General features: G+C 36.0%; 2 protein-coding genes across 2 annotated transcripts; one reads left to right on the top strand and one right to left on the bottom strand.

Moving 5' to 3' along the window:
- Positions 1-6,140: 6,140 nt before the first annotated feature.
- LOC131632494 (uncharacterized) lies at positions 6,141-14,965 on the bottom strand. Its single transcript, XM_058903247.1, has 14 exons — positions 14,712-14,965; positions 13,909-13,990; positions 13,033-13,136; positions 12,242-12,368; positions 11,589-11,683; positions 10,868-10,991; positions 9,697-9,777; positions 8,345-8,443; positions 7,927-8,085; positions 7,777-7,837; positions 7,607-7,683; positions 7,250-7,294; positions 6,986-7,165; positions 6,141-6,898 (listed from the first exon to the last, which is right to left on the bottom strand). The coding sequence occupies exons 1-14, from the start codon at positions 14,747-14,749 to the stop codon at positions 6,353-6,355; spliced, it is 1,818 nt and encodes a 605-aa protein (XP_058759230.1). The 5' UTR covers positions 14,750-14,965; the 3' UTR covers positions 6,141-6,352.
- A 2,655-nt stretch (positions 14,966-17,620) lies between these two features.
- Positions 17,621-20,529, top strand: LOC131632485 (uncharacterized). The gene is made up of 2 exons (XM_058903238.1): positions 17,621-17,727; positions 19,200-20,529. Exons 1-2 carry the CDS (start codon positions 17,718-17,720, stop codon positions 20,006-20,008), a joined length of 819 nt encoding a protein of 272 aa, XP_058759221.1. The 5' UTR covers positions 17,621-17,717; the 3' UTR covers positions 20,009-20,529.
- Positions 20,530-22,098: the final 1,569 nt, after the last annotated feature.

Below are 22,098 nucleotides of genomic sequence, written 5' to 3'. Positions count from 1 at the left end.
TATTGTTACCAATATTTTTATCAAATATGTCTTCTTTTTTTTACGGCAAAAGTTCATCTAATTTTTTTTCCTTTTTTATTACACAAAACATTTTATTTTATTATTTTATTATAATTAGCGTAATTAATGTGTATTAAAAATGGAAAAATATCAATGAATTTATTTTTTAAAATATATTACCATTTTTAGAATTAAAATTAGAGATTAATTACTATACACCGTCAATATAAAGAGTGCAACACTATCAATTCATTATCATCACCATTTGACCTCTAAATCTTTCGACCTCTAAATCTAGGATTAATTGATGGTGTAAAATTCTTTTACTTCATCACTATCTGTAAATTTTAATTAAATTTTTAAAACAATAAAGTTAATTTATTACTCTCCTCTATCTTTTTATAATTTTCACATTTATAAAAGGTTGTTCCAATAAATAACATTAAATACTTTTATAAAAAAATTTATATAATCATTAAAAAACATTTTTTCATAAAAATAAATCATTAATTTTAATTTTTAATATAAGTTTAATTTTTAGTAAACTACAATTCTTTTTAAATTAATTCAAATTTGGGAAATGTTAATCAGTATCCTTGAGACACTTTTTAAGTGATTAAAGTGGTAAGCTTTTTTAAAAATACGTGTATTCAATGCATTGAAAATGTCTTGAAAATTAAAATATTAATTTTTTATAAAGAATATTTTTTTTATTTAGTATGCTTAAATAGTGCCCAGAGGATCCTGGTTAGCAAAACCCTATAAATTTTCATAGATTAGTCAACTAGATCCATTTTTTATTTATTTTCACCAAAAAGTCCGTCATCTCTTCCCAATGCTCGTGGATTCTAGTTTATTGTTGACATGAATAAAAAGTTACTAAAAATACAAATAAAGTTAAATCATTTAATTGTCATTGGCTATTTAATACATTTAATAAATATTTTTAAAGGAAAAACAATAAATAGGAACAAATAATAAATTAAAATAACGCAATGATTAGATTTTTAAACCAAATTACATTTACTCCATATTATTCTATCAATTTCTCTTATAATTATTGTCAATATTTAATACTTATTGAGTATTTTTTATCTAGTATTTAATGATGCTTTTAATAGAAAAATAATAAGTAGGAGAAAATATTGAAAAGAAATACAATGATTACCTTTTTTTATCGGGTAGAGTAATAGTATAAATAAAAAAGTTCATATGGTAATTTTTTAATTTTAAAATATTATTTCTAAACAATATTTTTGATTTGATATAAGAAAAACGTAAAAAAATTCATTGTTTAAAATTTTAAAGGATTTAATTTTTCAAACAAATGTTATAAAAGAGACATTTATAATCTATTAAAATAAATTTATCAATATTAGCAAAAATAATATTGCATGTTACATTAAAAAAATTAAAATCATTTAGTCATATAGTAAAAGTAAGTAAATTTAATACATACTATCTTATTTAAAAACGTGATCATAGAAGAAAGGGAAATAAATATTAGTTTTCCACCACTTTTACATTGTTATTAAATCTATAATATTACTAATTAATATTTATTTTTTAAAATATGTCATAATTTGGGACATTGAATCAAATTCTAGGTGTTAAAAAGTGAGAGATTAATTACGAGATACATGCAATTTGAAAAATAATAATTCGTTTAAGTTGTTTTTCAAGACTAATTTAATTTTTTAAATTATTATCTTCTATGTCAATGTATTTTTTAATTGCATGATAGTATAATGTATTTTTTAATTTTAATGATATTAAAAATATATTTATTTCACGGGTCACTAACAAGACAATATTTATTTTAGTTTAATCAATTATTATTTTAATTTAAGAGACAAAATATTTATTTTTAAATATTAATTTTTTCTCCATCTCTCAATTATATTTCTTCTTCTTTGTGTGTGATTATTTTATATAATTAAATCTATATGATTACTGTTCATTTTTAAAAAACTAAATCATTTTAAATTTTGCATTTATATCTATTTTTTTATTTCATAATTATCATTTAAAAATTCTGAATAACTACATTTTGTTTAGTTATTTACACAATGACATAATTAAATTACCGTGCGGGAGCACGGGTCTCTTACTAGTTTATTTTTAAAACATGTCGCAATTTGGGACATTGAATCAAATTCTACATGTTAAAAAGTGAGAAATTAATTACGAGATGCGTGCAATTTGAAAAATAATGATTCGTTAAGTTGTTTTTCAAGACTAATTTGATTTTTCAAATTATTATCTTCTACGGCAATTTTTATGGTTGTATATGTTTAGTGAGGTGTAGGAAAAAAATAAGCCATCCAAATATTTTATAATAAACTCAGGTATACATACCACAACGATTATCTTTTGTAACCGTGGTGAAATGTTAATTTTATTCTAAATAAAATTGCTGCTGCTGGGTTTCAAGCCCATGACCTAAATATATATCACAATAGTTGTTTAAGATAATTGTTATGATAGATAGCACGCTACCTAGTTTATCACCACAGTCACACGCCCGTGGTTAAGGGTGGCAAATGGGCAAGCCCGCCCCGCAAAAGCACGTAAAAAATGGGACGGAGTGGGCATAGTTGAGGGAGCGGGCCTAAAACCGTGGCCCTCCCGCAAACAAGTGAGGGCGGGACAAGGAATGCCCGCGTGCTTTGCACCTTTTAGGCCTAAAAATGTAAATTTTTATGTAAATGTCTGTGCCTGCAAAAGCCTGCAAAAAAATAGGATGGGGCGGAACGGGCATATTAAAGGTTGGGAAGCCTAAAACCTTGACTCGTCCTACAGAAAAGTGCGGGAAAAACAGGCATGCCCAATGGAACGGGCCCGTTTTTCCACCCCGTGGTGGAAACTAGGATACATAAAATCACACGCTACCTAATAACGAACGTACAACCATCATTATATGTATATCACAATCGTTATCATATGTGTTTTCTGTAATAGTGGTTAAACTCTTGTAGAGCTAGTTAATTTCTTTAATCTATTTTTGTACTAATGTATTTTAATTTTTTTTATATATTAGGGTGGGCCTAAGCCCAGATAAGAAAACGAAACACTGATTACATGCGGGTCAGAGGACCCGGACGCATCTAAATGAAGACTTAGAGCCAAATCAGCATGACAAACATCAAAGTAACTGAGGTTTGAATCTTGATTGAATCCTAGTTTAGTCATGGCATCCGCATAAGTATTAGAGGGAAGGAAAGAGATGTTAGAATATAATTTATTATATTGACGAAATTAACCTCAATTTCTTTATAAAAATTAAAATTTATCTTTAAGAAAATATTAAATTTTAGAATTTCTATCTAATTTCACTTCTTCTTTTTTGATGTTAGAGTTTTCACTTTTGTGGTTAAAAGGTTATTACTATCTCAAATCAACCTCATATTTTATTTTATTTTATTTTGATGTCAATTTTTAATTATCTTAACATTTTTTATAATATTTTTTTCAGATTTTACTATGTTCGATAATCTTTTTAAATTATATATTATTATTGTTACGTTTTTATGAAATATTTTATGACGTTCTTTGATTGAATACTTCTTTTTCAGTATTAAATTTTTGATTAAATTATAAACAGTGAACTTTTTTGTAAAATTGCTTATATGTGAGATTGTAGGCAATATATATAAGTGTTTGTTCCTTAACTTTTATTTTTATTTAAAAATTGAAATTATAACGACTACGATTGTTACAATAAGTTTGGTTATATGTTCCACATTTCCCTACGATTGAATCTTACAACCGTTGTGAAATTTTTTTCCCACAAAATTAAAACATAACAGGTACTTTATTCCTTTCATAACACACACTGTGCCCTAGCGAACGAGACAACAGTGATAGTGAAATTTTCACAATCATCTTCGAAGAATTATTTCTGGAAGCGAAATCTCCACCATCCTCTTCGAAGAATCATTTTTGGAAGCATGATCCTCACCATCCTATTTGAAGAATAATTTCTTGAAGCAAATCTTCACCATCGTCTTCGAATATCTGTTAAGTTACCATTCTCTAACGCTTCTGAATATTTTAGGTGAATCAATGGTTACTTGTTTCTTCCATGAATCAATGATTTTTGTTTACTGAATATGCTTTAGATTAGTGTGTTTTCATGTTTTATTCATATTTATTACGTATGCTTTAGGTTTTATGTGAGTAGCATTAGTGTGGCGTTCACAATAGTCACTTTATATAAATTTCAGAATTTGTCATGGATAGTAGTTGGATGAAAGTTGATAGATTAGGTCTGGTTAATGGGAAAGCAGTTATTGAATTCCTTGAATTCGGCGAAAAAAATATTTTCGACAATAATGGTATATTTTATAGTCCTTGTATTGTTTGCGGAAATATCAAGAAATATTCGAAAAAATAATTATTCAATCACCTATGTTGTGATGGAATATGTCAAAGTTATATGACATGGAAGTGGCATACACAAGTGGTTAATAAAATCGAAATGAGTCGTCACAAATGGATGAAGATGATGAATATATGGATAATCGACTAGAAGAAATGATCTGTGATATGAGAGAATCATCTTATTTGAAAGCTCATATTTATGATAATTTATGCAACACCAAAGACACGCCTTTATATAAGGGGCATACTTGTTTTACACGATTGTCTGTGTTGTTAAAATTATTTAATCAGAAGGCAAAAAGTGGGTGGTCTGATAAAAGTTTCAAAAAATTGCTTGATTTGTTGAAATAAATGCTACTATAAGATAATAATTTGGTTGATCGTTGTTATGACGCCAAGAAGATATTGTGTCCAGTGGGTTTGAAGTATGTCAAAATACATGCATTCCCTAATGATTGCATATTATACGGGAAATAGTATAAAAATTTGGATCAATATCCAAAATATGGTGAGTCGCACTACAAGTTGAAGAACAACAAAGGTGATGACAATGTTAGTAAGAAGCATCATTCTGCTAAAGTGATATGGTACTTGCCAATAATTTCAAGGTTCAAGAGTTTTTTTTTCTAATGCAACTGACACAAAGAATATAAGGTGGCCTACGGACGAAAGAAAATATGATGGAAACATTAGCCATGTAGCTGAATCTTTGCAATGGAAGAAAATTGGTTCATTATTTCCAAAATTTGGCCTTGAGCCAAGAAACCTTAGGCTTGGACTTTCCACTGATGGAATGAACCCTTTTGAAAATATGAGTACTAATCATTTTTCGTGGTCTGTTCTTCTCACGATTTACAACTTATCTCTTTGGTTGAGCATGAAGCGCAAGTATATGATGTTAAGTATGATGATTTCTGGACCAAGACAACTTGAAAACGACATAGATGTTTATCTAATTCTATTAATTGATGATTTTAAACTTTTGTGGGATAAAGGTGTTGACGTTGATAATGCATATTCTAGTGAAAAGTTTAAGATGCGTGCAATGTTACTTTGTACAATCAGCAACTTTCATGCATATGAAAAATTGGCTGGATATAGTGTAACATCCCTTTTTAGTATTTATTATTTTATTAATTATTTTGTTGTTTGTTTATTTTATTTATTATTATGTGGTATGATAATTGATTAAATATGTGTTTTGCGTTATATTTGTGATAACTATGTTTTGGATTGGTAAATGTGAAAATAAGAAATAGAGGAGGTGTTATTTGTTAAGCCCATTAATGAAATAAAGAGAAAGTAAAGTTGCACAAAACAAGAAAAAATAGAAAGATGGCGATGGAAGTGAAGAAAAGAAGAAAAAGAAGAGAGAAGAGAAGAGACAAGAAAGGGAGAAAAGAAGAGGAGGCTAACCTTAGGAGGAGAAATTCACTAAGATAAGGGTGAGTTTTCTTGAATTATGAGTTTATATAATGATGAGTTTTTATAATGATACATAACTAAACAAGCATGACCCATTAAAATATCATACATAACTAAACAACTTAACCAAAAAAAAAAAAATGAATTTTCCATTAAAAATATGAAAGACTTTAGTTTAAATATTTTTATTTTCAAATGTTTGCTCATATTTTTTTGATAAAATTATTTAATCTAGTTGACCAATGGCTAAAATTCAAGTGTAACAACCAATAGATAAAACGAGTGAATACTGTCAACGACAAATCTTGGTCAACAGAATATGGCTACAATAGTGAAAAAACATTGTTCCCCATTTAAATTCACAAAATATGACAATTTTGACTTACAGGCAAAGAATATTGGATAATTTGTTAGATGAGAATCCGAACATTAATACATTTACACACACGACCAACCTATTTCTTTCATACAAACTATGATTTTTTTTTCTTTAGTTACAAAAACAAGACTAACCAAACCATGTATAAAAGAGAACCTTTCCGTCTCATCGGTTATTACTATTTTTGAAAAAATTGAAATCCCATCGTCGCATTAAGCCATCCATGACATGGCCAGCAGGATTTCTAACAACTGTGACTGTGGCTGTTGTATTATGTGATATGTCAGTGTCTGATGAACTTTGTAAACTAACTGAGCTATCACTGCGAGCAGAACCACTTGTATTGCTAGACTCTGTTACAGATAATGTGTTGTCCTGCGATGGTGGCAGCCGCACTCCCCCAATTAGACTTGGCTCCGACTTCAAACTTAGGGAATGATTCACTGTGACGGTACTTGGCTCATTGTTCAACGATGCAGACTCTTCTAATGCAATGGAAATGTTTTTAGGTTTTGAATCTGTTGTGTGTTCGACTAGAGAAGATTCTTTCTCCATAGGTCTAGCAATCTCCTGTGAAGAATCATGTGAATCGTCTTTATCTGATAGCTCCACAGATACATAATCAACACTACTACTGGCTGGTGGTTTTTCTGCCTTCGGATTTTGTACTTCCAGGTCCTTCAATGACTCCATTACTGCTTCCATTAACATCTGAATATCATAAAGAACATCTAGATCATCAAGTATTTTGATCAGGTAATAATTAGATCATGTAAAGTCATCATCAAGTTGACTCACTCTTTCCTCCTCCTCTGCACTAGATGGAAAACCTGCAAGGTCTTCAAGTTGATATTCCACATATTGATCATCATCCAACGCTGCAGCTGCGGGAACATGGGGGACATAGGGATGACCATCTGACAACTCAAAGCTTATCATGGATGAAGACGGTGGGGATGCATTACTACACTTCTCTTCCTGCTTGCAAGAAAATCATGCAAAATGTGAGAATCTAGTTCATTTCTGCAGTTAAAAGGGATTAAAAAGGTGAAATGGAAATACCTCATTATCGCATTGTTCATCTTTTGAAGAAATATCAGATGGAACCTGAAAAAAGTCATGCAATATAAATTTATAAAAAACTAAAAACAATGCCACGAAAATAAGTCAAATACAATTGAAATCATCATATCAAGCAGCCATATCTTCACTTGCCACTGGCCATACAGTTGAAAACAAAGTGACAAAGATAGAGTTAAATCATTTTTTCCCATTAATTTAACTTGCAAAAATTGGACGATTTCTCGCCTTTTGGGGGTCATGTTAATCTTCTCGGTATTGTTCCAATATTATCGGATGTCTCTCAAGGGATAATTCTTTTTTTTTTAAAAACATATCGAAGAGCTAATAAATACATACCTCCATCCTACTCATTGGTCGTCTTGAACGGACTTCCTTAATAGCATCAATAGTACTGCTAGTTGATGGTTGTGCATCTAACAAATAGACAAAGTAAGAGATTTACACACAAATCCTAATAGAAACCATGCAGATGACATAGTTAAGAAATTAGGTAACTTGAATCATGCCTTTGTTTGTAGATGCTGATTCATTGTTGTGGCCCAATTCATGCACAGATCTCCATGCATCCTGAGTGAAACGCCAAATTTTAAAAATGTTCACTATTTAACAGTGAAATTTTATCAAGTGGAACCAATGATATGCATTGCTGATTTTACCTTACCAAAGTAATCATTGACAGGGTCAAAAAATGATTCCCCAACCTCATCCTCCGGAGGTTGCAGAACATTGTGAAAAAAGATGTTTATCGAATCAAAGTAAAACTGGGGACGTGGAGAATTGTGATCTCCCTCAAATTTAATTATGTTTTTGTCTCCCTGCGAAGCACAGACACGCATATTTAAGATCCATATTGCAGGGCATAAAACATCTTTTAATATAAAACAAAGTGCGGATGAAAGCAACTTTAAATATTTGGAGGGGCATATTGTATAATTTCGAAAGCATTAGCCATGCTCTAAAGCCTACAAAATGTCACAAGGACTTAGGCTAGCTCAACAGAACAAGAAGTTCACAATTATAAATCAGATGGTAATTATTTTATATAGAAAAAGGAACTCCCGATAAAACACTTACCATATAAGCCTCAAATATACGATCAGAGTGATGAGGTTGTATGAAATCGTCTTCAATGGCATGCCCTAATAGAGCTGGAACAAAACAAGATTTTGCTACCTGCAAGCAAACAAATAATGAGTGAATATGATGCATAGTACAAAAAGTTGAAAAACCAAAAGCAATACATGATCAAGAGGAAAACAAAACAATTATACACATTATTTTCGCTTCTTTTGATTTACTGCTTTGCATCATCTGCACAAAATCAGATTAGAACAAAAAAAAACTGGACAAAATCAGATCTTTCGAAGACATAATGTAGTCTGTGACTTATGAAGCTCTGACACGGCATTCACACGGCGTGTCACCGCGGACACCTGTCTGACACGAATACGCCTACGACACGTATCTGACACATTTTTTAAGTGTACAATGAAAAAAATTGAAACTCAACAGACACGGATACGACACGTTATTTCAAATAAAGTACACGGCCCAACTAAAAAATTCTCAATTTTTTTTTAAAAAATAGGGTTTTTTACCTTTCATACTCCACTTCCCCACTATAAAAACAACACAATTAGGATTCCTTATTTTTCCATGCCATCTTTGTAAGATATTTTTTAGTGGGTCTAATACTAGAGTGAGAGCACACTTGTTGAAGATCTCAAGACAAGGCGTGAAAGTTTGTAAAGAAGTAACAACTGACAATCTTCTAGATTTGACAAGGATGGACAATGAGTATACATTGAAGATGGAAAAGCTAAAAACTTCTTTATAAATTGTGCTCATAAATTGCATTATTATATTAATATATAAAATATATATAGTTGTGTTTGAATCCTATATTTTTTGCATTAGCGGGGTCTTGGTGTTGTGTCTCGTTTGACTGAATAACTTATAAGTCTATAACTAATGTAGAAAAAAGGAGACACAATGTATGCATATACTTTCTTCAAATTCAAGCTAAAATCTACAACAAAGCTTTGGCATTGATGGAAAATTTTGACATTTATGTAGAAAAGTAATGAGGAAAACAAAGGTTTATCACTTTTATGTTGGATCAATCGATCATTTCATAAAAACAAGCAAATAATAGTAACTTTTCAGCTAAATAACTTTCTGTCTAAGAAATGAAAAACCAAATAATATCAATAAAATTGGGGTCATGCTAACATGTGCCCTTAGGGCACATGTTAAGAATACTATAATTAGAAAAAGTTAAATGTAATTAAGTGTACTAAAGTCATATTTAAAGTTTCGACACATTGAATGCACGTGTTCCACGAAAAAATTTCTATAAATAGCTTATTAACTTGTGCCCTTGGGGCACATGTTAGCTTTTTCCATAAAATTAAAGGAAAAACAACCTTGATGGTATTGAGGTCTGTTATGTCAAATTTTGCCTTCTTTTGGATTGCTCTTCGCATGAACTGGATTGCAAACTTCACCTATTACAAGAAAAATGAAACAGAATCAACTAACAAAAAGTATTGGCACCAACAAAAATACTCGCTATGAAGTATGTTAATTAGCCAGATCATATGATGTTAATTATTCACTATAGGATATATACACGGCATATTTTAGATATTTTTCGCAGCAGCAGTAGCAGCAAACATAGTAATTGAAGGTTTGTATGACTAATGATCGTAGGTAATGCGACCTCCTCAAGAAACTTAAGAGAGCAGTGGCATGTCATGAGTTTTCTTGCAAGTTATCAAAAGTCCCAACAATCCAAATGATAAATTAATAGCATACTTGAGAAACTTAAGCAAGGCAAGGCAACAACAGCTTTCTGGTTAAACGTTGCACGTCTCTATGCAAGAAGTTTCGCGTGGTAGAATAATCTTTGTTTTTTTTCTTTCGGAAAGTGGTACACAAGACCACCAATCCACTGCTTAAAAGCTTTCTGAATCTATATGGTGTTTATCCAGAAACAAAAAATGGTTTTGAGGGCAGAGAAACACAGACACACGCTATGAATAGATAATTAGCACATAATATTGTGGGCATGGAATATTCCACTACAGCATAACAGAATGCTTATGTTTGAAGGTTTTAGGACACTTCGCGAATGGAGGTTAGTAGACCCTCAAATACTTGTTTCAAGAGGCATGCAATTTCTTTAACCTTAACGTTCCTACCATACACTATAATGTCTCTACTCCCTCCGATCCTCTTTTAACATTCTACCATATTTCTATTGGCCTAACCACCAAAGAAAGTCTTATAGTAATTGCTCCTGACCTGTATGACAAATTCAGCTTTTATATATTCTAATGCAGGTCTCACATACTGCAGGTATTTCCATCTTTAGTTGGTAATAATTCAGAATGGACAGTAGGGAATTTTATTGGTATTGATATGAGTTATAACATCTCCAGTCAAATATTTTGGTATCGGGCACATATCAGACTCAACATAGTTTTTACGACCATACTGTAAAAGGATATAAAGTAATAAATGAGACTATAAATTCAACATTTGGATAGATCGTTTCTATTTTTACCCAAAAAAAAAGTAACACAAGATACTCACAGTGAACTTGGGCAGACGGACTTTATACGTATCTACAAGTTCCATCATCAAATCAACCAAATCAGAGAAGGGACTATCTAAAACCATCCCTGCAATTGAAGGATCCTCAGCTCCATACATAAGGCTGAAAGGAGTAACATCATTGATGCATGAGGAAAAGTCATTTTATTTAGCTAAAATGTAGGTCTGAATGGCTACATAACCAAGGAGTTCATATATCGAGTGCACTAAATATGAAGAAACATTAGAATCAGAAGGGATTTAAGAAATAGGAGTTTTTAAACCAAAAAATACATTGTCACAAGTCTAGACGAATGCGGAAGCGGAACACTCAATTTCGTAGTTCAGAAATGCATACGTGAATATATGATCAGATTCATCATTCTCAAGTTTAAGAACTAGTGATACAAACAATCTAATTTCAGAATGGCACTGAAAGATAACTTTCTTTTACAAGTCATTTCATCTACCACCTAACAGACTGTAATCTATGCCCTGTAGTTTCCTATAATAAATAATAATGAAATCTCATGGAAGTAGTATCCAACAAAAATAGGGAATACTTCTTAAGTTCTTAATCATAATATTGCAAAAATTGATAAATTATGAAACAAATTACACTTCATTGCTAGAGTGCTACACAGCTCATGTTTAGGAGCAGACTTTTCCTAAACATCATTCAGAAGTAAAGTTCAAAGGAATGAGAGTGATTAAAACCTACCATGTTACAGCTCCCATTGAGCGGCCCCACAAACCAATTAAAGATACATTTCCATCATTCCTCAGATAGTTGACCACAGCCGTTAGATCATCCTTCTGAGAACAGTCAAGAATGTCAAACAACAATCATTTCACAATAAAATAGTGACAACAAAGCAAAATGGTAGTAATGACGTTTATGCAAAATCCCAGTAGAGAATGAGTCTAAATGTTCTAATGTAATAAAAGAGAAACGTAAAAATGAATCAAGCATAAGTGTCTTCCCCAGTCATATAGAAAGTTTTATAATTTCCACTGATGACAAAGATATAGCATTCAAATAAAATAAAAAATTTAAATTTAACTTGGACTAATTTTGGAATGAACTTGCAAAAACAACAATGTGCAAGTTCTTGAACTTGAAGATATTTTTAGATAAAGTTTAGTGATGTGTGTTATTGCCCATATGTGTGAAAGATTGCAGTAGGGTGGAAAGATTATTTGTCATTCAACCCTTCATTTCATGAGATTCTCACTCATAATAATAATGGACAATGATGGAGAAGTTACTCCTTTCCCATAGTGGATAAATGACATAGGAATAAGACTAAGCAATACCAATGATAAAACAGTCAGATCTGAACATTTTTAAAAGATTACAGAGAAAGTATTTACTTCATTCCATCCGAGAGTGACATGCTCCCCTCCAGAAATCCCAGATCCCGAGAAATCCAGAGTGAAAACCGTAATATTCGAAGGAAGTAAAATTATAGCAGCTTCACTGGCATCAGCCCTACATCCACTGTTAATAAACATTGCAACAAATCAGCATGGGCCTATAAAATTGAAATCAATAAACTATATTACACCAAATGTAAGTCATAGACAAGGAAAAAAACCCGCATAGAAGGTGGTGAAAATAAGATTAGGATACCTGTTTTTATTGTTCAAGATAGGTGTATCATATTGTGTAAATAAAGATAGATTATCTTATAAATCTCTTCAGCTTAAAAGGGATAATGACATGTATTAAGTATATCATGAATGCAAGTTAATTTCTAGTTATATGTTGAGCAGTACCCTAGTAGAAAATGTGCATGGAAACTAACTATTGAAATATATCAAAGTGCGAGTACTAGTAAACCAAAACCCTTTCCTTAAAATAAATCAAACTAAATGCACGAATATCTATGTTTAACCATATGTAAAATAAAATTAACAGTCAAAGTGATCATATAGACCTAACTTTTAAAGGTAAAAAAAAAACAGAGGAAAGGAAAGGAGCATCAGAAATGGCCAGAAAAAAGTTTGCAGTTAAATCGGACATTGTCCAATGACAATTTCTTGTCAAACAAAATATATATATATATATATATATATATATATATATATATATATATATATATATATATATATATATATATATATATATATATATATATATATATATATTATCCTGCAGTCACCTGTTGCCGTGACAATATATTACACAAGGAAGAGGCTTTCCTTCAGCAATGACAATTGGAATGTAATGGCTGCATTGAAGAACATCACCCCGGCTATTTTTTAACTGCAAAATATCAATACACATTAGAGGCTGACCATGTAGGTTTGGAAATAAATAGAAAGAGTATGACTTGATTCAAAGCAAAAATGCTTGTGATGGGGGGCGACACAAAAATCAACAATGAAGGAAGTTGTAGATGACAGATGTTAGAACATCACATAGACTCTTTTATGTATGAAAACTGCAAAGGAAGTATTCTACACGTAAGTAATAACCACAGTATGTAAGGATAAAGTTGAAAATAATTCTTCTAGAATAGAATTTTCTTATCCTACTATTTCATTATTTAAATGTAAATAACTTGTCGTTTCATGCTGACATTCTAGGTAAGAAACACTTCTTGTTGCAGTTTCAAGAAGAGCAATAAAATAACAAATAGATTATGAAGCATGAACCAGTATGTATTATGCCATACTTCGAATATATAATTGGCATGTCTTCAGGGTAGAAATTTATGGTGCTGCTGCACCAATTTTTCATGTTCATAATCCTCATTGAAGTCAAAAATGGTCTACATAATGGATCTCTCTTTGGGCACTAGTTGTAGAGAATTAAGAGTTGTGATCACTTAGAACAATATAAGAAGAAAATATTATGAATAAAAAAATGACAAGACTCTCGTTGAGAATTAAGAGTTAAAGATTTGCGAATCTATTACCAATGAATCTATGACCAATGAACTATGGGATAAGATAAAAACAATCATGCATGCATTTTATTGCATTTACATATATTCAATGCTAAAAAAATTACTAACAAATTATTTTAAGCCTACCTCTACATCCTTGCGATGATACCACTTCCCTTTCAGCAAGAACTCTTGATCTAATAAATCACTTGTGGGGTCATATTCAGCTCTGCATCCAAGAAATAGACACAGTTAAAATATGACAACAATTAAAACTTAGGCCACACTTGTCAAAATATCACTTGAAGTAGTACAAATAAATTAGTGAAGCAATAGACAATACAAGTCAATTTATCTTTAGGCCACACTTGCAGATAAATGGCCCAAAATAGCAGAGCATGTAATGTAACTGTTATATGATAGGATAGGCAAATTCAATCTCAACTCAAGACCTATATTGAAACTGGACTTTCTCTAATATCTACAGAATTTTAAGGATGGTTCCTTTCCATTATATCCTATGAATCAAGGACCCACCAAATACGACCTCGACACTTACACGACGACACCGGTAATAATTTGAAAAAAAAATGATAAATTAAAATCTAATCACAAGTGCCGGTGCAAGTGTTCGATACCGATAGGGACAATTATTTTAGTGCAACAATCAATTATAAACATATAAACGCACAACTAAAGAGTAATCAAAAGAAATGACTGGTACAGATCTTACTTTAAGAGCACATCAGCACGGTGTAAAGTAGAAGTTACATTGAAGCAAGAAAATCTCAAGATCACATGAAAATAAAATCAATAACAAAAGAAAAACTAAACTAAAAATTCGAAACGAACAATAAATCCGACGAAAGTTAAAACCTAACTGCGAATTTAGGGAAATAAATAAAAAGGGGAAACTTTTAATTTGAAAAGGAATCCGAAAAATTGGATACCTTGGTGGACGAATGATGAAGTTGACAAGCTGTTCCATAGATTCGAAAGATGAAGCAAAAATGCTTTCAAGTTTGAACAACACGTATGAATGAATCAAATATTCATTTGCGAGAGAAAATGAGAAGAGAAAGAGAGAGAAAGAAGGTTGATGACGGTTATTAAGAGACAAAAGGAAGTAGTAAAGAGAGAAAAAAGAGAGAGTCTTGTTATTGGGGATCGGTGGGTGGGTCTGTGTGTTTCCAACTTGTTCTTCTTTCTTTCTCTCATTGAAAAATACAAATATCACTATCTAGCACGTCACTTTTTTATTTTATTTTTTATTTTACATATTTTCTTTTCCGATTTATGAAGAATCATTCAAGTTAAACTATAAATTAAATTATTATTATTATTATAATTATAACATGCAAATTGGTGGTACACCGTGGCGTGGTAGTAATAATAATGATAAAGTTCTTTTCAAAAACAATAATGACAATTATTAAATGTAAGAATTGGGACTCATTTGTATCGAACGGACCAATTTTTAGAGGTTTAATCAATTGGTTTGACAAGACAAGCGATCCAATAGGTTGACCGAAACAGCTCACAGTACGATTTCCAATTTGACCTGTCAGTGAATTTTAAAATTTTGTGTCATTTAAAGAATTTTTCGGTATTAAGAAGTTCTGAGAATTAAACTACTCTTCTTCTTCTGTGTTTTATTAAAATAATCCTAAAATTTTGTAGTATCAACAAAAATGGTTTAACAATAAATTTGTAAAAAAATTACTAGTATTTCTATATTTAATGATAATATAGTTGATCAGCGAAGTCAAATTTGTATTTTTTTTTCAAAATAATTTTGGCTTAACTGCAACTTTGGTTCTCCTATTTTATTTTTTTCTCGATTTTAGTCCCCTATTTTTAAAATCACGATTTTGGTACCCTTTTGAGTTTTTTATTGAAAAAGAGATAAGAATAGGGACTAATTTTGCAGAAAAAAGCAAAATAGGAGGACGAAAATTGCACAGAAAACTTAAAAAAGGACTAAAATAGTGATTTTTATAATAGAGGGATCAAAATCAAGAAAAAGACAAAATAGGGGGACTAAAGTTGCAATTAAGTCAATAATTTTTAATAAAGATGTTTTTGTAAAAAAAAATATTATTAAATATTAAATTTTAAAAAATATCTTATACTATTAAAATACTACAAATATAAAAAGTTTTGCAAAATATTTTAAAAAATCTTATATTAAATTACTACAAATATTAAAATCTTATATTAAAAAATTTATTGTTTGTTTTTTTTATAAAAGAATACTACAAATATTAAAAAATTGAATTTTATAACTAAGGATAGAGAATATTTTTTATTGGAAAAGGACTAGTTATTTATAGAGCTAGAGCCGGAAAAATGGACTACCCGATCTTAAACAATTTGGCTTTAACGGATCTTGGACTTCTTAAGATTGAATAAAAAAATCATGTGTAACATGAACTCTAGAGTTACTATCCGGAGCTCAGCCTTAAATGGGTTTCGGGCTACCTGGCCTTAAATGAACTTTTTTATTAAAAAAAATTAAAATTAAAACTTCATAATATTTATTACAAATAAAATTAAAAATTATATTATTTTTAACATAAAATATTTTTAAATACTATATTATTTTTTAGAAATATTAGGGTTAAATAAGTTTTTGGTCCCTATAAGTATTGTAGTTTTATTTTTATTCCCTCCCTGCCTTTAGGCAACGGATTTTACAAAAAAAATCGTTGCCAAAATCAGCTAAAACCATTGTCAAAACTCAGGAGGGACTAAAAATGAAACTGCAATATTTATAGGGATAAAAAACTTATTTAACTCTAAATATTATAATATATTTCTAAATATAATACATGTCTAAATTGTATAAAATACGGTGAAATAATTTTGATTATATTAATATATAATCTTTAAAAGAGAAAGATTTAATATAATAAAGATAAAAGTTAGGTGAGAAAATAATGTGTTATTTTGAAATATATATATATATATATATATATATATATATATATATATGATCGTACCTGACCAGAAGGATCGTCGTAGGCTGCTCGGACTGGATCTTCTAGGAAGGAGGAGGAGGGGGGTGTACCTGCAAGGTACTCCAATGCCAAAGTAAGATGACGAGCAAAGGAGCGCAAGTACTAGCTAAGAGTGAGTAAGAATTGAATACCTGACCCTCTAGTTGAAGAGGGTATATATAGCCCCCAGCGCTGGGCCATGATCTCGCTATTGGGTTGGATTCCCAAGCCCAACTAGGAGACTGCCAGGTTTCCTGAGCGGAAATATCGGAGGTGCGTGTATGCCCTCTGTCCTGGTTAACCGCTCCGAAGTCCAAGGGAAGACGCGGTCTTTTAGGAGCCACGTGGGATCCGAGTTATTCGGAGGATTGGATATGAAGGAGCCCTGCGCGGAGCAGGGTCCTCGGCAAGGATGATGTCCGGGGGAGAATAAACGCCGAGCGCGGTGTTGGTGCCGAGCAAGGCGTGTCGGAAGGCCATGAACTATACATGGGCCTCTGAGGCTTATTGGGCCGAAAGCGGTGTTGGGCCTAGCCTTGGCCCAGTCCAGAACAGGAGCCCCCCAAGTCGGAGTTTTCCGGTTAAGAAACTGTGACTTTGCTTCTACGCTCGGACCCTCATTTCTCGTGGTTGCTCGGTGGATCGGTCCTCGTTACATATACGCGCTCGGAGGAAAGTCCAGTGGTGGGCGAAACGTCGCGCGTGGGAACCACGCGCTGACGTGGCATAGGCATTGATGGCCTAGGGTCTAGGAGGCGGCGCCTGTCAGGAGAGGTGACGCTTCGCCTTCCGAGCCTTTTTCCCTATAAAAGGGGGCGAATTCTCTCATAAGGGAATTTTCCTTTCTCTATTTATCTGCTCGGCTTCGATCAAGGGTTCCTCGGGGCATAATTTCCCAGCTCGTTCGTCATATCAAGATCGTTGCTTAGCGAAGGATTCTCCCCGGCCATCTACATCATGTCTGCAAGTAAGTTCGTTTAGCCTGTCGTTGCTTTACTATTTTTCATAGAACTTGTGTTTCGCTTTCGAGGTCTTCGCCATCGTCATCCTCCCCGGGTTATCCAAGCGATGCCCGGGGTCGGCGTGGGTTGGCAGGCCGTAGTACGTTGGCGTTAAGATAAGCTTTCCGATTGTCGTGTCATCTGTGAGTCCTCGGCTGACGAGCGTTGTTCCTCGATAGGGTTTGGCCGGGGGCTCCGCTGCTCCTGCTCTACCCTTTCGCTTGTCTTGCGGTGGAAGGGTGGATTTGATAGACTATCGAATTCACTTCTCCCTTCTGCGTGCAGGTGAATCAGATTCGAGCGCCACCTCAGGAACCGGCTCGGACACCGACTCGACGACCAGTGATTCCGACAGCTCGACGGCAACTAGTTCCGACGTCGAAATTATTGAGGAAGAGGGCACTCCCTCGGCCGAAGGCGTTCACACGGGATCCCCTGGTTCGAATGCCGAGGGAGGGTTTCCCCTATGCCGTTATTCAGTTATGAACATACCGTTGCGCCCGATTGGATAGCCGAGGAGGCTCTGTCTGTTGTTTCTCGGTATACCGCGTCTCTGGATGGGGCGTTTACAGAAATTGAGGTCCTGGGGGAAGGTGATCCGCCCAATTATCAAATAGGTTGCCCGTCTCCAGACGAACGCATATGTTCTCGGTTTGCCGGGGACGGATTTGCGATGTACGATTACGTGTTTAGGGAGCTCGGCTTCCGGTTACCCTTCTCTGATTTTCAGGTTTCAGTCATGGCGTTTCTATCTCTGGCACCGTCCCAAATTCATCCGAATGCCTTTGCCTTTATGCGGGCATTCGAGATTGTTTGTGATTATTTGGGTATAGGTGCGACGTCTGCGTTGTTCGGAAGGTGTTTTCGTGTTCAACGGCAGGCGTCAAACGGGCGGTACAGCTGGGTTTCGTTCAGGAACGCCGAGCGTAAACTCTTCGGAATGTATACTGACTCCGTGAAGGGTTTTAAGGATCGATACTTCGTTGTCCGCCCCCTAAGTCCAACGGCCTATTCTTCGGTGTCGGATATGGTGGCCGAGCGGGATGCCGAGGGGGAGATAGTAAGGGATGAACATGGGCAGGAAGTAAAGGAGTTCTGCACGACGTTTCCGTTTTTCTGGTGGAAGGGTCATTTTGCGTCTCCTCCGAAATACTACGCTTGGGAGGACGATGACTTGGATGATCAAGACCGGGAGTCGTACTCGGTCCTCTGCAAATATGTAGATAGCTTTACCCTGTCTCGTTGGGTGACGAGGAATGGAGATCCCATACTGAACGAGGACGGGGTGCCGATCACGGAGCAGCGGCCTATTAATACCAAGGCTTTGCTAGCTTGTCGGACTCCCGAGGAGACCTGGGCGTTGTTAGGTTGTGTCTATTCCCCTTGCTTTGTGATCTCTGTCCGGTATTTTGCTAACTCGTTTATTTTTTCTTTGCAGAGGCTATGCCGGAGAAGGAGGATAATATCCTGAAACAAGCATTGGATGCGAGGAAGAATCAGAAGAAGAGGAACCAGGGTACCGGAGCTGGAGAGAACTCAGGCTCGGCAGGCTCCCCTCACAAGATTCATGTCGACGAGAGGTTACCCAAGAGACCTCGTGCTTCCGAGGGGGGACGTCCGGATCAGTCGAACCTGGGTCCCGGGCGCGCCTTCGTGTTGCCTTCTTGCTACAAGGATGGAGGCTATTTTGAGAAGTTCCCCTTGGCTACCTCACCGGATGAAGCTCGTCGGATCAGTGATATGGATCCCCCGTCTCTTCAGAAACAGTTGGCGTGCGACAGTGCCGCCGTGGTGAGGGTCTTGGAGATGGCCCAAGTGTTGGCTAGTGGAGGTTCGGGCTCGACCGAGGCCCTGAAGGAGGCCGAGGCGGCTAAGAAGGTGGCCGAGGACAAGGTGAAGACCATGGAGGTCGAGCGCAAGGAGTTGAGGAAGAAGGTCGATGCGGCCCTGAAGCAGAAAGATGCGGAGGTCGCGGCTGAGAAGAAGAAGCTGGCTGACCTTCGACTCGAATGGGCTCCCTCGGCTGACGAGTCGCCGGATGTGGCAGCTCTGAAGTCCAGGGCTGAGTTTGCGGAGAAGATAGAAAGCCTGAAGATAAGCCTGGCCGACATGGCCGACGTCGGTTTCGAGCGTGCTCTTAACCAGCTGAGGCTTCTGAACCCTGGTTTGAAGGAGGATAATGTCGGGCTCTCTTCGAGGATCGTAGATGGCGTGTTGGTGCCTGAGTCCCCGGGGAGTGAAGAGTAGAAAGTGTAGTTCCGGGCCTGCGTGTCCGTTTTTCTCGGCCTGCGTGCCATTCTTTTTGTTGGGCTATGCCCGGATAATTTTTGGGGCCTGCGTGCCCGGTAATGATTGTAACCTTTGACATCGCCGGCCAAGTTGGTCGGCAATTTTAATGTCTTACAATTCTTCTTGCTTATATCTGTTTATTTTTACTTTCGGCGTTATCACTGTATGTTTGTTCTTTTCGATAACATTCCTGCCGTGCTTGTATGACGAGGTATTTCCTCTGAACTTAAAGTATTTTGCGGTTGTTCTAGGTGACCGATGACTTATGCTCGGACATGCCGGAGAGTCACCAGTATACTTGTGATATTATTGGTTTTGTGGGCTATGCTCGACCTAGATTGATTGCCCGGGCGTGTTGAGTACGGGCCGGGTGCGCAGAGCAGGTATGCGCTTTTAGCGAGCGCGAGACCGCGGTTGCGGCCAAGCGTTCGCGGCGTGAACGATCCCATCGCGAGCTGGGGTTCTGCCATGCAGGTACTTCCACGGGGGGTCTAGGTGTAGAATCCGCCGAGGGGTCGGTCCGTCTATCCGACGAGAGGAACCGATCGTTGCTGTCGTGGAACGCTCACGTCCGTACCGACGACGTGGCTCCGTGCCCGTCCGTTACCTGAGTTTGGTTGGGGGCCGGGCGTTTTAGCTTATGTTTAACTGTAATAACGTCTGAGTTTTTCAGCATTCCAGGGTCGAGCAAGTTTTTCACCGAGAAGATTCTCGAGGTAGTAGGCGCCGTTCTCGGTTTTGTCATAAACTCGGTACGGGCCTTCCCAGTTTGGGGCTAGCTTGCCTTCGCGCGAGTCTTTCATGTTTCTGCGAAGTACTAGGGCGCCGATTTCAAATTCGCGCTTTATAACTTTGGCGTTATGGCGAAGAGCTATTTGCTGTTTTAGTTTAGCTTCTCGGAGGGCTGACCCTGCTCGAATCTCTTCTACCATATCGAGTTCTTCCCTCATGGCCTCGTCGTTAAGTTCTTCCTCGAGGGGGAATTCGGTGCGCCGAGAAGGCTCTCGGATTTCTACGGGAATTACGGCTTCGGTGCCGTAAGTTAGTCGGAAAGGAGTTTCGCCTGTGCTCGAATGAGGCGTCGTCCTGTACGCCCAGAGTACACTATGTAGTTCCTCGACCCAGGCTTTTTTGGCTTCGCCGAGTCTTCTCTTTAATCCTCGGAGGATGACTCGGTTGGCCGCCTCGGCCTGCCCGTTCGTCTGAGGGTGCTCGACTGAGGTGAAGTGTTGCTTCGTGCCAAGCTTGGCCACAAACTCTTGGAATTTTTTGTCAGTGAACTGGGTGCCATTGTCGGTGATTATGGCCTGAGGGACTCCGAACCGGGCAAGTATGTTTCGTTTGTAGAAACGGAGCACGTTTTGAGATGTGATCTTGGCAAGCGCCTCGGCTTCTATCCATTTCGTGAAGTAATCGACGGCGACCACGAGATATTTATTCTGGTACGAGCCGACCGGGAAAGGGCCGAGGAGGTCCATTCCCCAGGTGGAAAAAGGCCAAGGAGAGGAGAGGGATTTGAGCTCGGTGGGGGGAGCTAGGTGCATGTCGGCATGCCGCTGACATTTGTCGCATTTTTGAACATGCTCTTTGGCGTCCTGCTGCATGGTCGGCCAATAGTAGCCGGCTCTGAGGGCTTTCCTTGCCAGCGACCGGCTGCCGAGATGCTGGCCGTTAATCCCTTCGTGGATCTCCTGCAGTACTTCCATTGCCTGCGAGTCGTCGATGCATTTGAGAAGGGGAATGGAGAAGCCGCGCCGATAGAGTTTATTTTCGATGACTGTGTACGAGCAGGCTCTCCTTTTAATAGCTGAAGCTTCCTTCGGATCATCGGGGAGTTCGTCGTTCATGAGGTATTTGTATACCGGAGTCATCCAGCAATGGTCGTCTCCGATGGCAAACACTTGTATGGCCGGCGCGTTTTTGGCTACGCTTGGATCGGACAAGACTTCCTGTATCACCGACTTGTTCCCTCCCTTCTTTCTCGTGCTTGCGAGCTTGGATAAGAGGTCGGCCCTCGAGTTGTGTTCCCGAGGGATGTGTGCGACGTC

Source organism: Vicia villosa, linkage group LG1, assembly GCF_029867415.1.
Source record: "Vicia villosa cultivar HV-30 ecotype Madison, WI linkage group LG1, Vvil1.0, whole genome shotgun sequence".
NCBI classification, from domain to species: domain Eukaryota; kingdom Viridiplantae; phylum Streptophyta; class Magnoliopsida; order Fabales; family Fabaceae; genus Vicia; species Vicia villosa.
Note: the sequence above shows the minus strand (reverse complement) of the source record. Positions and strands in the feature narration are given on the sequence as shown.